This window comes from Malania oleifera, chromosome 4, assembly GCF_029873635.1.
Source record: "Malania oleifera isolate guangnan ecotype guangnan chromosome 4, ASM2987363v1, whole genome shotgun sequence".
Taxonomy (NCBI): Eukaryota; Viridiplantae; Streptophyta; class Magnoliopsida; order Santalales; family Ximeniaceae; genus Malania; species Malania oleifera.
Window position 1 is genome coordinate 41,189,118 of NC_080420.1, and position 16,298 is coordinate 41,205,415.

The window sequence follows — 16,298 nt, forward strand, 5'->3', positions numbered from 1 at the left end:
ATTCACAATTGTACTCCCCAACCTATATATTTTGAAAAAGGATTTCCTTTATTTTATCTTTTTAAATACTAAAATAAAATGAAAACTCCATTCCTTAATAAAAGGGTGGGTTAAATAACTAATGAGTTGATTATCTATACTTTATCTAATTTTCAAAATGGTTATCAAACTAGTTGATAACAAAAGGCCAATTGAGTCTATGTCAACACTAATATTGTGATCACTATGAAGACCAAGAGCTTCTATAAATCTTTTGATATTTTATACTTGAGCATACACGTAAGAGAAGGTACCATCAATAGCATTGTGGTTCCTTGTCCTTCATATTAGCCAATAAATTATAACAAAGTTCTCAAGTTTTTGAAACAAGAAACCTACTTTAGAGAAAAAGCCATGTTGCCTTACTAAGTCTCAAGTTGTTGGATGAAGAAGTCTTTAATTAAATTTGTAGAAGATGCCTATTTTTTGAATAGGTAATCTACAAGAATAAAGCGTGGCACACACATTAAAACAAAATTCAGATATAAAAGAATATATATATATATATATATATATATTTTTTTTAAATTGAACTATTGTTAGAATATATTTCGATTGGATTATCAACTAAATTATTTGTTAACAAATGAATTCGTTTTCTTAGTCAACAAAAATTTTAAATCGGTGCCCTTAATTCAATTTATTTAATTAAACTACCAACAATCCTAACTATAATCACACATCAAGCATATATTAAAAATATCTGAACTAATGAATTAATTTATAATTAAAATAGACTTTTTAGAATTTGACATAGATGATATTATAGTCCTATATCGGATATGTACTAAAATAATCTTGAACTTATGAAGTTTAGACTTCTGAAACGTTTTTTATGAGATAAATTCATAGATTGAGAACAAAAAATATCTCATAGTTAGTTCAAAGTTATTGCCATATAGCCCAACGGGTCAGATCGGCTCACTTTAACAAAGCTAATATGGGCCCATTGAGTGCTGAACCGGTCGAACCAGAAAGCAATGAACCGGAGTTCAAGCCTTCTGCCCTAATTAAAAACCGGGAGCTAGCCAACAGACAGACCGATCCAGTGAAGAAACAAATTGCAGGAGGCTTCCCCGCGAGACAACTGCCAGTTGCAGTCGTCGGACGATAAACCTAAAAGGTGCGTTTCCTTGTAAAATTTCTCACGAATTTTGGTTGGATTTGTTTTTCCCGGAAAAAATTTCCCCTTGAATTTGTCACACTCTTGCGCTCTCACTGGCAATCCGCATAGTAGGGCTTTATTTTTGGCAAGTAATCTATGGCTACTTTAAAGAAAAATGTGAGATCTTTGAAGTGTAATACGTATTTCAGCTGTCACTCCCTCCTCAATCTAAGAATTGAATTTGGTTTATGTATTATTTAAGTTGATTTGGTTTTTCGTTGGATCACACAGGGAAATCTGCAATCAGTTCTACTATTTCAATGGGTTTGACGGCGGGGCACTGATGTCACTGTTCTTGCTTGTCATTCGTCAGCTTGCAGAGATTGAATCAATGGTGATTGCTTTTCCATTAGAGAATAGATTGCGTCTTTGAATAATTATGGCTTACTTTTCTTTTCGTGCAATATGCAGAATGCAATTCCATGCTTTTTTAAGCAAATCAATCTGATAATTAGGCAGAGTAGGCTTTGTTGTAGGTAATGAGGGTGTTTTTTGGCTGCTTTATCATTAATTGAATGGGTTTTATTTTTATTTTTATTTTCACTTTGAGGGATAACAATTATAATCTGTGGTGGGGCTTATCAGAGGACGGGAACCCTCAACAAAATCAATGGTATTGAATTTTAGGATTTTTAGCAATGAATAATGATGCATTTTGATTTTTTATATCATTTGTGGCAATTGTTATTATTCCTTCAATGGCCTTTTCCTCCATGATTGCTATGTATATACTTGAAATACAAAAAGAGGTAATCTGACTTTAAATTTACTGGAATGTTCGAGCAAGTCTCCAAGGTTATGGTATGGGAATCCTGTCATTTATGAATTTATTTGTGCGCAGGCTACTTCAAAGAAAGTGATTACCAGAGAGGAATGGGAGAAAAAGCTCAATGATGTAAAGATTAGGAAAGAAGATATGAATAGATTAGTGATGAATTTTCTTGTAACGGAGGGTTATGTTGATGCTGCAGAAAAATTTCGTTTGGAATCTGGGACGGAACGTATCCTTTTATGGCTTTGATGATGTATTTTCTTGCTCCCTGTTCATTTGCATTGGTGACATGACTTAATTTGCTTATGAACTATGATTCCTCCTCATCAGTTAATAGCAGATATAGATCTTGCAACAATTACGGACCGCATGGCTGTTAAGAAGGCAGTACAATGTGGGAATGTTGAAGATGCAATTGAGAAAGTAAATGATTTGAATCCTGAGGTAGGATATCAATGGTTATTCTTCAATCATTCATAAAAAAAGATTAAATGCATCAGCCATGTCTTTTGTGTTGTTTAATGCCATTAACAATTGGATATCATATTCTTGCTTTATTTTTTGCTTTCTGAGAATTTTTAAGAGTGCTGCCGGAGACTTTTCTATTGCTTTTTTGATCTGTAGCTTATATTTTTGATTCACAAGAGCATTCAAGATGCTTTGGAGTATAGTTGTAGAGAAGCCAACCAGGGGTATTAATCTATATAACTTAAAAGTAAATTATAGAAGTTGCTTAGATGTGGTGGGTATTGAGGTTGCATGTATGGCCGTATAATTTGTTGACTGTAAAACAGGCAATTGGAAATTGTATCAGTGTGAGTTCTCAAGAGTAATAAGAGGTTTGTATCTCTAAAGAAAGTTTGTGCAGAACATGGTGGTATTGGTTATATAAGGCTGCTGGACTTTTTCAGTGTCTAGTTGAGACTGTGAGGTTAAGTTTGACTATTAATTGATTTTGGAGTCCAAAAGGGGAAATCATTTTATGGTTTCTATTCAAGACTCCTGGCACCACGCTCGAGTCTAAATTTCTATAGACATGAGATACAATCAAGTTTACCATTTAAGTTTTCCCGTTGTCTTACTTTTCGCATTAACTTTTGGTGATGTGATTGTTAGAAATATGTCATGGAGACGTGTCATCTTTTGGTGGATCATGCATGGATTACTTTAAGTTCTTTAACCATAATATACTGAAACTTAGATCCTTATTCTAACTTCTTAGTAAATTAATGCCAGAATTTGAGTTTTTTATTTACACTACTTTTGGAATAATTGAACTCCTAAAAAAAAGGTTGAATTCATTTGCAAATACCAGATTTTCCTTGTTTGGAATTAATATTAAATCACGTAATTGAAATCTTAATTAACAAAACCTGGAATTGAGTCTTTGTAGTGTAAGTCACATCAAAATTAATAGGATTGGAAATGAATTCCATAAAATGGAAGTAAAATATACTTTTAGACTTAAATACCCCTTATTCAACCATAAGAATTTCCCCTACTCATATCCGTCCATCCTATTTAACTGCTACTCCATCAATACTTCTTCATGCCCAACCCCAATCTCTCAAGCTTGCAACTTTTCATCGTCTTTCTCACTTGGACATGTTCAGCCCTTGAAAAGTTGGTAGCCTTTTTCATGCTTTTTTCTTTTGCATGCAGCAAAGTACTTTCTTATTTCTATAGCTTTTCTTCCATTGTTTTATTATATTTCCATGTGATCAGTTGTGTATTTTGTGCCAACATGTATTTTTCATTATTATTTTATAATCATTTGATTAGATTGGACAAAGCGTGTTGAAAAGGAGGAAAAAGATTAATATTGGCATTGTGCATAGAAGAAAAAAAAGGAGGAAAATAAATGAATTTGAGAAAAAAACAGTGGAATTTGTTTGCAAATCCTGGGAAAATTGAGTCTTTGCTTTGTAAATCACATCAAGATCAATAGGTTTTGCAAATAAATTCCATAATATTGAACTAAATTATTCCTTTAGACTTGAATACCCCTCATTCAACTATAAGAATTTTTCCTACACATGTAAATCCTACTGTCTTATTTAAGGTTCCCATTTTTTCAAGGGCTTGTTTAGTTGTGGAAAATAATTGTCGTTTTTCATTTTTAATTTTACAAAGAATTGCATAAAATCCATCTTATTTTCCAGTTTTGTAGCATTTGTATAAAAAACTGTAAAACAATAAAAAAACGTTTTGGCATTATTCACTTATGGGAAATATTTTTATTTTCCATTTCCATTTTTTCAAATAATTTTAAAAATGTCACCTTCTTTTACAATTTTCTAAATTCGTATAGGAAACTTGGAAAACATCGTTTTTATTATTTTTTAGATTTTTAATTTTGCAGCTAAACAAATCCTTATTTTTTTTAACTAAAAAATAAGCTGGAATGTTTATAATTCTTTGGAAATTAAAATGGAAATAAAAAAGTGCTTTTCACTACTAAAATTGACCTTACATCATAAGCCTATATTTATAGGCAACCAAGAAATCCTGAAGATGAATAACCCCCCGAACAATTAAAAATTTAAATAACCCCAAAGTAATTAAAAATTGCTGACATAAACAACTATCTCTGAACTAATGTAAAATCCATAATTTTTGTAATCTTCAAACAAAATATTATTGCATGGAATTATCCGCAAGCGATCCTCTATCAAACTCCCCTTATTAGAGAAAATTCGACCTTTTACAATGGCACAATAAGAACAAGGAATATATATCCATGAGCCATTCAACTTGTAATTACACATTGTCCATTTTCAATTCACAGCAAATATCAACAACAAATTATTGAAATTCTCCTCAAGAGTTGCAATAATTATCTAGTCGATAGGTGGAGAATTTATCACACTTTGAGGAAGACGATTCAAGGCTTGGGCCTATATGTCAGACTTTTCGCAAGATTCAACAATTTCATCCTCTAAAAAGCTCTTGCTTTGAATTGAATTCCTAATTTAAAATTGAATTTTTCTGCTCCTTAGACCTTCCTACAGCTTGAATGTCTTGTTCCATTGCATTTTGCTCTTCAAGGATGACATCATTTATATTGTGTACTATCACTCACAAAACACTCAAAATTTTCTCATTTTTTTCATCATAGATGTAGTCCATGACAACAACTATTTCTATTTCATCCTTAATAGGCTACTTTGATACTGGAAGCTCATGTCCTCCAAGTACGAACTCTTTCTTCTTTTGTGATGGAGGATGACCTCATTATAAGAATCAGGAACTATTATAATATTAACAAAATTTTCATTCTAAACCAAAGGAAGGTTTGAGTTTTACTTTGTTATCTTTGGTATTGTATTCTGCCACTCAGCCACATAGCTCACAAGCTTTTAAGATGCAAATCTTGTCCTCCTTGTTTATGATGTCTCATTGTATTCAAAATAAATGTCAAGATAAAACAACCAGTCTGTAAATTCTCTTTCAGGAAAATTCTTTTGAAATAAGCAATATTCTCAAAACAAAGCAGAAAAGCCCATGTAACATTTCTCAAATTCATATCTTGAAAAATATTAAAAATTTTGGCTTCCTAATTCTAGGTTCTCCAATTTCTCAACAATAGTTCTGAAAAAAAAAATTTCCGTATTAAACCTGACTTTAGGTGTTGACAGCACTGCCTTTTCCTCCAAAAATATTTATCAAATGCTCAAAGTTCTTTTGGTGTATTTGGATAGGGAATAATCCCATAATTTTAAAGAATTTGGACACTCCTCTTAACTTGCTTTGGGTTAGAGGGTTGTTTTGTTGCTGTGGGCTTCTGCGAATGGCTTATTTTTCAGTCTTCCTTCTGCAGATTTACAATGGGACTGGGTGGCTTTGCTTGAGTAGAGCTGATTTGTAATCTTTGTTTTCTGGATTTTTCATTTTGCAACTTTTCTCTTGTTTTGGGCGGATATCTTATGCTCCTCTTTTCTCTTCCTTTTTCTTGTTGTAATTTTTTTCCCTCTCTCAAATAAATTTCTTTGTTAATAGAAAAAAAATTCTGATAAGTTTGCAATGAAGACTTATTTCTGGTAATAAACCTTCTTTCCTGGGAAAAACTTTGAAGTAGCAGGAGCTACACTCTTTAGACTTATTTTTTTCGCTGTAGTCTCCTGCTCCTTTTCTGATATTGCCATCAGCAACAAGTGTTTTTTTTTTATTTTTTTCCCTAAGGGGGAAAGGGAAGGGTTTTGGCTGAAAGACAGAAGGGTTAGGTTTAGGGTTTTTTTTTTTCCCTAAGGGTGTTGCTGAAGGCGACAACCGACAAGGGTTAGGGAGAGAAATTAAACTGAGAAGAGGAGAATAGAAAGAGAGAACAAAGAAGAGGAGGAAGAAGAAAGAAGAAGAAATGTGTGGAGGGGAGCATGAGAGACTGCTATGGGAGAAAGAGAGAGAGAGAGAACATGAGACTCAATTAGTCATTCCAAAATTTTATTAACCTTACATCATAAGCCTATATTTATAGGCAACTAAGAAATCCTAAAGATAAACAATTAAAAATTACAAAATAACCCCAAAACAATAAAAAATAATAAATAATCACATAGTAGTTAAAATTACTGATATAAACAAATATCCCCATACAAATGTAAAATCCCTAATTTTTAAATCTTCAAACAAAATATGATCTCCTAGAATTTTCTGCATATGATTCTCCATCAAACAGTTTGCCACTCTTCCCAAAAACTTGGGTGTGTTGGGTTTAGGTTTTGGGAAGGACAAGAGGGATCGCTTAGTTGGGAAGTGGTCAAGAGGCCTAAGTGTGAATGGGTTTTGGGGCTTGGAAATGTGGCTTGTAAGAACATTTTCTTAAATGGAAAATGGTTATGGATGTTTCGTACGACATCAGGTAATTAAGAGTAAATATGGAATGCATTGGAATGGATGGGATTCCAGCCTCCACGGGCAGCAGCAATATTACCTAATTACCTGATGTCGTACGAAACATCCTCTGAAAGTTTGTTTCCTAGGTTGCTTGCCTTCTCTTTCTCCTTACCGGTCTCAAAGCAGGTAATGGAGATAAATTTTGTTTCTTGGAGGATATTTGGGTTGGTGAGATTTTATTGGAGCTTTGGTTCTGTGCTTGTCTAGGCTTTCTTCTGTTTATGATGCACCAATTTCATTTTCAGTTTTTGCTTTTTTTGGGTGGGGGAGTGAGGGTGCTATTTTTCTCGAGATTTCCATTTTTTTAGGAGTCTCAACAACAGAGAGATTGATGGATTAACTTTTTCACTGGGTGTGCTGGATTCTTTGTTTCCTACTTTGAGGGGGGATACAAAACTTTGGGTTAGGGACCCTCTGGATCTTTCTCTTCAAAGTCTTTATTTTCTTTTCATCGTACAAAGTCCACAAATCCTAGTCCCTTCCCATTAAACAAAGCTGTATGGAAATCAAAAGTTCCTTTTAAAATTGAAGCTTTCATTTGGTCTCTTATTCTCAACAAGATCAATACAATATGTGTTGCAGATAAGGAAGCCTTATAAAGCCTCAAAGTCCAATTGTGTGTGCTGTGGCATGAGGCAAATGAGACTAAGCCCCCATTTGGGAGCACTTTAAAAAAAGTGCTTATAGCACTTATCATAGAAAATAAACACTTTTACAAAAAAGTGGCATTTGGCTTATACTATAAAAAGCACTAATTGTAAAAAGTATTTTTCTATAACCATTTTTTGGAGAACTATTTAAGTGAATTTTGATAAGCAATCTAAGATAGCTTTTTGACCACTTTTAAGTGGCACTGTTCATAGGCAGGGTCAATTTTGTAAATATAAGAAAATTTAGTTAGTATTTTTATAATCTAAAAAATACATTAGAAGATAATCATGTACTATTTTATTATGTATTATAATATATTAATTATTAGTGAATAATTCAATTTTGGAATGAAGAAGAAGAACCATCTATTAATTTAAATTAATATTTAAAAATTTAAAATAATTATTTAATTAATAATATTATTTTAACATAAATTAATATGATAATCGTATATTATGAATATAAATTAAGAACATTATTGTTAATAAAAAAAATATTATATTATTTTTTAGATAAAAAATATTTAATTATTAATTTAAAATAACTGTTAAAAAAATATCAATTAAATTGTTAATTAAAAATTAACCATATATTATTTTGTTATGCATTATAACCTATTACTTACTAGTAAAATATAATTAACATTTGGTTTGAATAAAAAATATTTATAAATTTAAATTAACATGAAATAAACTAAAAATTTTAATCTATTTATTAATACTATTTTTTAACATAACTTAATGTGATAATTATATGTTATAAATATACATTAATGACAATATTAATGTTAATTAATAAATAATAATATTATATTATATTAGTTAATAGAAAATATCAAAATTTAATTATAAATAATTAAAATAATTATTAATGAAGTTGTCAATTAAAAAATATTAATATTTGTAATTTAAAATATGTTTAAGAATAATCATATAGTATCCTATAATAAAAGCAAGTATCCAAATATCATTTATTTTAAATACAATCAAACACTAATAATTTTCAGCGCTTTTCTAACACTCAGTATCAGCACTTATTAAATTTAACACTTTTTTTCTAAAAAACCCTTCTGCATAAGTAACTCCAAACCATCCCGAATAGCCATATTTTCCTTCATTGTCAGCTAGTGAGGTATATGTGGAATAATTTGTTTTCTTGTTCTTTTTTTTTTGATAGCAAAAGAAGATGACTTTATTAGAGAAAGAAGAGTGTACAAGAAGGAGAACAAGAAATCCTCCAAAACAGAAGAAAGTAAAAAGAGAAAATAAAATAAAGAAAAACTAATAATCGAACTAACAAAGCCGTCCAATCCTGGTCGATATCCGAAAACCTCACTCCTTTGAAACAACCAGCAGAAGCACACCAAAGTGAGGCCAAATAATGAATCTTCTCCCATGACAAAGATTTGTTCAGCTTATTTTCCATAAATACACAAGCATTTTTTTCAATTCATAAACCCCATAGAGCTGTGAAAACCACACACATCCACAAAGCATGCGCATCCTTCCTTTTACCAAAACCAGCAAAAGAAGTGGCCAATAAATCCTCCACCAACTTCGGACAAACCCAATTTTCTCCCAAAAGACCAAAAAGCTTATTCTATATATTCCAAGCAAACGAGCAGTGCAGGAACAAATGAGACGCTGTTTCAGAACCATGACAACAAAGAAAACATATATCAGGAGAAAGTGCCTTTGAAGCTCTCCTACTCTGCAACATATTGTTGGTATTGACTCTATTAAGAACAACCAACCAAATAAAAGCCTTGATCTTTGAGGGAATTTCGTCGTTCCAAATAATTCTATGGAGCAAAGAGAAAATATTAGCATAAGTCAAGTAGTCACAAAAGATATTTGTGGGAATAGGCCCCCAAAGAGTCAAAAGACCAAGAACACTTATCCACCCCAAAGGAAGGACAAGAAGTCCCCATTAACATGAACAAGGAAGACAAGTCCTCTACTTCTCTATCATTAAGAGTTTTACAGAAATGAAAGTCTCAAGAAAATTAATGACCTTCAGAAATCAAAAAGAAATGACCTCATTATGTCCTGAACTCACATGATAAGACGCGGAAAAGATTATAATGAAGGAGCATTACCCATCTAGAAGTCTTCCCAAAAATGAATACGAGAACTATTACCCAAGACAAACTTAGCAAAGAGGGGGTAGACGTGAGAAATAGGAGGGTTTCTGAAGATTATTTAATTCGGAAGTTAGCATCCCAACCATCCACATGCATACCAAATTTACTTTTAATGACTCTATGCCAAAGAGAGGATTCCTTTAAGGAAAACTGCCATAACCATTTACCCAAAGAGCAGTGTTTTTAGACACCAACTTACCAAGACCCGAACCCCTCTCCAACCTACATTTTACAAATAGTCTCCCAGATAACAAGGTGATCTCTCTTATCCCCAACCCCCAACCAAAGGAAATCTCACATGATCCTCTCATTTTATTGGCTACCCCCATTGGATACTAGCAAGACAAGCTTGATAAGAGTAATGCGACACCAGAAACAGACAATTTTTGTTTGGGTGAGGGTTGGGCGGTTTTTTGAGGGTGAAGTTTTGTGGTTTTGAAAAGAATTAATGAGGTAGGATCTTCTGGAAGTGTGTAGTGTATACAATTGTGTGGATGCTCTGGCTTGAAAGGGATGCTAGAATTTTCAAACATCAGAAGATTTCTCAGACTTGCTTTGGGAGATTTTAATTTTTTTGCTTCTTTTTGGGCACATTCTTTTGGGGTTTTGGGGGGGTTTCTTGCTGTGTGATATTTAAAGGGATTGGAAGGCAGCTTTGATGTAATTTTGTCTTATTTTTTTGCCTTCTTTTTTGGAGGATATTTTATTCTGCTTCAATTGTAATTATTTCCTCTCATTAATGGATCTGTTTTGTTACAAAAAAGAGCCCTTACAATAGTTTTAGAATATATAAGAGGTTTATCTGTTTTTTTGCCTTATCTTTTTGCTTTAGTGAGGGACCAATTGACTTAGAGTATTTAAAAGAAGGTTCCATAGTGTATGTTGTTTGCAGATGATATTATATTAATTGACGAAGCTAGGGACGGAGTAGAGACTGAGTTAGAATTATGAAGAGAAGTTTTGGAATCTAGAGGCTTTAGGATAAGTAGAAATAAAACAAAATATATGAAATGTAATTTTAGTAATGATAGGAGGAATATTGAAGACAAAGTTAAACTTAATGATGAAGAAATAAATAGCACTTGTAGATTTTGATACCTTGGATCTATTATGCAAGCTGAAGGAGAAATTGAAAATGATGTAATGCATAGAGTTAAAGCAGGTTGGGTAAAATGGAGAAGTGCTTCAAGTGTGTTATGTGATCGTAAAATACCCTTAAAATTGAAAGGGAAGTTTTATAAGACAACTATAAGACCAGTTATGCTATATGGATCGGAATGTTGGGCGACGAAAAAACATAATATCCAAAAAGTAAAAGTTGCTGAGATGAGAATGCTTAGATGGATGAGTGGTATAACATTGAAAGATAAATTAAAGAATGAACATGTTCGTGGTAAGTTAGGTGTAGCTTCTATAGAAGATAAGATAAGGGAGAGACTACTTAGATGGTATGAACACTTGCAATGTAGGCCTTATAATGCACCTGTGAGGAAGAGTGACTTAGTTACTTTGGGGGGCAGTAGAAGGGGTAGGGGTAGACCTAAAATAACTTGGGAGGAGATAGTGAGTAAGGATTTAATATCCTTGAATCTATCAAAAGAAATTGTCAATGATCGCATAAATTGGCGGAAAATGATTCATATAGCCGACCCCACTTAGTGGGACTAAGGCTTGGTTTTGTTGCTGTTGTTGTTTACCCAATTTATTTAATGTTATGATATTTTAAATTTTATTATTATCACTTTTAACTAATGAACTTTTTATTTTTAGGTTGAAACCTTTACCTCTCTAAATACTACATAAACTCTCTAAATGTTAATCTTTTTAGTTGAATTTAAATTTTTTATAAAATATTGTCTGTCTTTTAAAAGTTGAGAAACAAGGTGCAAAGTTCTTAAATATTATGGCTAATGATGAGAGAAATCATCCCCCTTGACCGCGAAAGTAGGAAACTATTAGTTGCCATTTTCACCAAGCCCTCATGGCAATCGTATCTCTTGGGAATGCATTTTTTTTCCCATTTGGATGGTTAGCACTTTCTCTAGAAAGTCTGGAATGAGTTTCTTGTTTTTTGTTTTTTTAAATCCACATACTGTAGCCCTTGTTAAATAAAGTTGTTTGGAAAGCAAATGTAAGTCTGGTCTTTTGTTTTAAATCTCATACTCAATAAGATTAATATGAATAATGTGTTACAGATCAAGAGACCCTACGAAGCTCTTAGTCTAGATATTTGTATGCTGTGCAGTGGTTCAAATGAGAGTTCTAGCCATCTATTTCTTCGTTTTAAGGTGGCGGGACACGTGGAGCAATCTATTTTTCATTTTTTTGGAGAAGATTGGGTGGCTCCAGAATCAACTTTGATGTTTTATAGTTTAAGTTTTGGGGCTCTGGGAAGAATAAAACAGGGAGGAATTTTTGTGTGCGCTATTCTTTCAGTGCTGTGGGTTATGTGGATTGGAAGGAATGCCAGAATGTTCAGAGATGAGAAGACGTCTCCTTTACTTTGGAAGAAAGTCATTTTTTATGCCTCTTTTTGGGCACATTTTTTTTTGGGATTGGGTTACTGCTGCCTGTTGTGCAAAGAGATTGGGAGGCAGCTTTAATGCAATTGCTTTTCTTTGTTAGCTTCTGTTTAACTGAGAGGATTTCTAATCCTCCATTCTGTGTAATTATTCGTTTCATTAATAGATCCTTTTTTGTTATTTAAGTAATATACTGTGTTTTATATCAATTTTATTATTATAAAACTCATTTTTGTGCTTCATAGGAGTCATGTCTAAAAAACTTAGGTTTTATATGGTTAGTATTTAAAATATTTTTTAATATTAAATGCATTGGAATCTTCTTTTTTCATCTTTTTATTTGTTATAGTTATCATGTTGGGATATCTTAGAAAAAAATAATAAATTCTACACTTTAATGTAGACTAGGTCAAACACGAGTTTATTTGCAAATTAATTCCACTTAAGAAATCATTTGCAAATAAAAGGAATTCCACTTTCATTTGCATTCCAAATGGAGTGTTAGAAAAATAAAAAAAAAATGAAGTTATATTTTCAGTTGTTCCAAAAGTGAGTTCTACAGTTAAATATAGAGTGATCCAAGCATGAGTTCCTTTGCGCAAGTCCATTCCACTTAAGAAATTATTTGCAAATGAAAAGAATTCCATTTCAGTTTGTTAGATTATTTTGTGACTGCAATGAAAACTTGCATGGCAGCCCTATCCTTGCTGAGGAAACAATGATGAATAACTGCAATTAACCATTTTAGGAATTTTTGAAATTATCATATCCTTCCAAAGGAAATCAATTACAAGAATGGAATTACCATAAGCATTCTCTCTTAAGAGTCAAAATTTGATATCAAAATTTCCAATTTGACTTGTTTAAGCATTGAGGCTGTTTCACTGTCTTGTCAATGCTTTTCTGGTTTAATTTTTCTTTCTATATTTGTTGTTCTAATTACTTCTTTGTTATTGTTCTTGATTGGTAATAAATCACTAACCTGGAGCCTTTAAGAAACATTCCAAAGTAATATTTGTTCACAATCTTGTAGTGGTGTTTCTTTTTGAAATAGTTTTACTTCTATGGTTGGAAGTAGGGAGCCCATAACTTGTGATGGCGAGAAAGGAGTGTGTGGCCTATAAGTTTCCAGGGTGAGAGGAGTTTTGTCTTCTTTTTAACATGTCATGTGACAATTTGTTTTGGATACAGATACTGGATACAAATCCACAGCTGTTTTTCCATCTCCAGCAGCAGAGATTGATAGAACTGATTCGGAGTGGCAAAGTAGAAGAAGCTCTTGAATTTGCCCAGGAGGAGCTTGCACCAAGGGGAGAAGAAAATGTAAGTTTTGGTTCCAGATAATTCAGCATGCCTGCAGAACCTTGCATGTTACAGTTTTATTTGATGAATTTTCTTGTGCTTTTTCTTCATGAGGATTATTATTGTCTACTATTGGTTAATCTTTTGAAAAAAAAAAGAAAAAAGAAGACCTTGGTACCTTTGCAGTTCACTGGTGTTAATGGTTGGTTTTAACCAAATTAGAATTTTCCTCAGCAAAGCTTTTTAGAAGAGTTGGAAAGAACTGTTGCATTGCTGGCTTTTGAAGATGTCTCCAACTGCCCTGTTGGAGAGCTTCTGGACATATCTCAGCGTCTGAAGACAGCAAGTGAAGTAAATGCAGCCATCCTTACAAGCCAGAGTCATGAAAAAGGTTAGTATATTTGCCATCTCCAAATTTAGGATACGATTTCATTTCAGATTAGCTTATCATAAAATTGCTGCTGGCATATCTTCTTTGCTGTTGTGATGTGCTACATTGGAGTGTTGTACTGAATAGTTTGAGTGGTTTTGTTGGATCTTATTGGAGACTTTTTGGATGTGCTGTGTGCATTTATGACAATCGTTTAATTCATCAGAATTGGAAATAACCTAGGTTGGGCTAGATAGTGCATGAATTGCACATTCTGCTTATAATGGATTAGAAAACCTCAACTCAAACATAAACTGTTTATCATTGCCTCAATTGACCAATCTGCCAACTGTAATAATATGAGAACAGTGAAAAGATAAACTTTTGAAGAAGTTAAACTTCAAAGAAATAATTATAAGTAAAAATTTGTAGTGATTAGTTAATGAAGATCCTGAGCCTGGGGCAAATGCACCCTGTACAATTTGAGTTAGATATGGGCTGGCCGGTTTTTCTTGTTTCTGACCTGTACTGAAAAAGTTTGTTAATTGGGTGGTGAAAGTTGATCCTTTTCCGACGGATGTTCTGAATTTACAATAAATTTGCTGATTTTGCAGTATTCAAAAGTTCACTTGAATTAAAATGAGCCTAAATAAACACAAAACAACGGCCATATTAATAAATATTTTTTTATGTGAAAGCTAGTTTAGGAGGCTTCCCCAAAGCAGGAATGGGGCAGGGTCGGATGCATGCTTCCTTAGCTTAGCATGTGAGTGTATTTTCATGACTTGGACTAAATAACTGTGATTATGATACAAATTTTTAGTTTCAGCATTGGAGCTTGTCAGGTAGATATTTTTGTTTAACATAATGTGTATTGTTTTAAGAGTGAAATTATAAAAAATAGGGTAAAAGACGCTGACCTCCCTTGAACTTTCAAAAATTTTGGACACCTCCTTCGAGGTTTCAGAAATTCTATAGAATTCTCTTAAGGCTTGCCAAAAAGATGAGACCTCCCTTTACATTTTGGCAAGAAGACAAGACTTTTGAGGGGTATAAGTGTCTGAAAAATCAAATGTTAGGAGAGATCTGTGATTTTCTTAAACTTTTGGGGAGGTTTGTGAAATTTGAAACCTTGGAAGACGTCTCTGTCATTTTGCCAAGATTTTGGGGGAGGTCAGTGTTTTTGCCTAAAAAAATGTTATATTTCTTGAGCGTGATATTCATCTGATGTTGGGGGTGTATAAGAGTTGGTCTTTGTAAAGTGTATTTGGATTGTCTAAAATTTTCCTCCTGAAATTTATATCCCTCTTCCCAATTCCAGATATTCTAGTGGACATGTTTTCTCTTACATGGTGTTTATTATATGATTTTCCATTACATTCCACTCCCATTTTATTTCATTCACGAAACAAGTTATAAGATTTTACACAAAAAAAAAATTGTTATTATATTACAAATAACTATTATATAACAAGTAACTATGTAAAAATTTTATTTCAATATATGAGCATTCATGAGTTGTTTGGAATGCTAGAATGGACAGAGATGAAATTTATTTTTATATTTTTTTCACTTGTTCGTTACATAGATTTTTATTCAATTTCACTTCCAAACTATTCCATTCCAGAGTATTAAACATCGCATCACATAACATATATCCTGATGTAGCCACCCAGCTGCTGTGTGTTAAATAACTCTCCATTGATTCGAAGTTTTTGATGATAAATTGAAGCAGACCCAAAGCTTCCGAGCTTATTGAAGATGCTGATATGGGCGCAGAACCAACTGGATGAGAAAGCTGCTTATCCTCGCATAAATGATTTATCGACCGCAATGCTCGAAGACCCTGCTGTTTGAAAACTTTTGAAATGCTCTTCTGGTGGAGGATCATCACAGGCTTTGTCTTGATTCAACAGATTGAACCCATTGGAGTGAGAAATCTTGTATGTACTTTTATTCAAAATTGACACTGGCTAGTCCATTCCCCTCCCCGAATTGTTATTTTATTATTTAAAGCTTGAGTTTTTATGTTTTACACCTTTTTTTTAGATCCATTGTGAAAATCTCTTCAGTGGCTTTAAGCCAATGTATAATTGACTGAACACTCCCTTTAAATTTAAGAATAATGCTGATAATAATAATAATAATAATTTAATGTTGATGAAACTACATTATTTCATCAGATTCTTTTAGGCATTTTGTGCAAAAGAACAACTCCATTTTAAGAGCCTGTGCTTGCTCTCAGTCGGTGACCCATGATGGCTTCAATGTATAAATAAATCCAAGTATGATTTGAATGAAGAAGTATTTTCTAATGACAACTTGTTAAGCAATGTCTTTGCGCATGTATTAAAACCTAATATATACATATATATATATATATATGTATATATATATATGCTTTTGTATAATAATTTGATACCAAATTTAGTTGACTTTTC

The 16,298-nt window shown here is 32.6% G+C and overlaps 1 protein-coding gene across 15 annotated transcripts; it reads left to right on the top strand.

Moving 5' to 3' along the window:
- The first annotated feature begins 997 nt into the window (after window positions 1-997).
- LOC131154435 (protein GID8 homolog) lies at window positions 998-16,023 on the top strand. 15 transcript variants are annotated; one of them, XM_058107216.1, is made up of 7 exons: window positions 998-1,162; window positions 1,436-1,538; window positions 2,046-2,205; window positions 2,314-2,420; window positions 13,377-13,508; window positions 13,722-13,878; window positions 15,590-16,023. In XM_058107216.1, exons 2-7 carry the CDS (start codon window positions 1,488-1,490, stop codon window positions 15,712-15,714), a joined length of 732 nt encoding a protein of 243 aa, XP_057963199.1. In that variant the 5' UTR covers window positions 998-1,162; window positions 1,436-1,487; the 3' UTR covers window positions 15,715-16,023. The 15 variants fall into 15 exon arrangements, with proteins under 15 accessions (XP_057963199.1, XP_057963200.1, XP_057963196.1 ...); XM_058107217.1 differs by having other exon boundaries at window positions 15,593-16,023; XM_058107213.1 differs by having other exon boundaries at window positions 1,074-1,162; window positions 13,710-13,878; window positions 15,593-16,023.
- The last annotated feature ends 275 nt before the right edge of the window (window positions 16,024-16,298 follow it).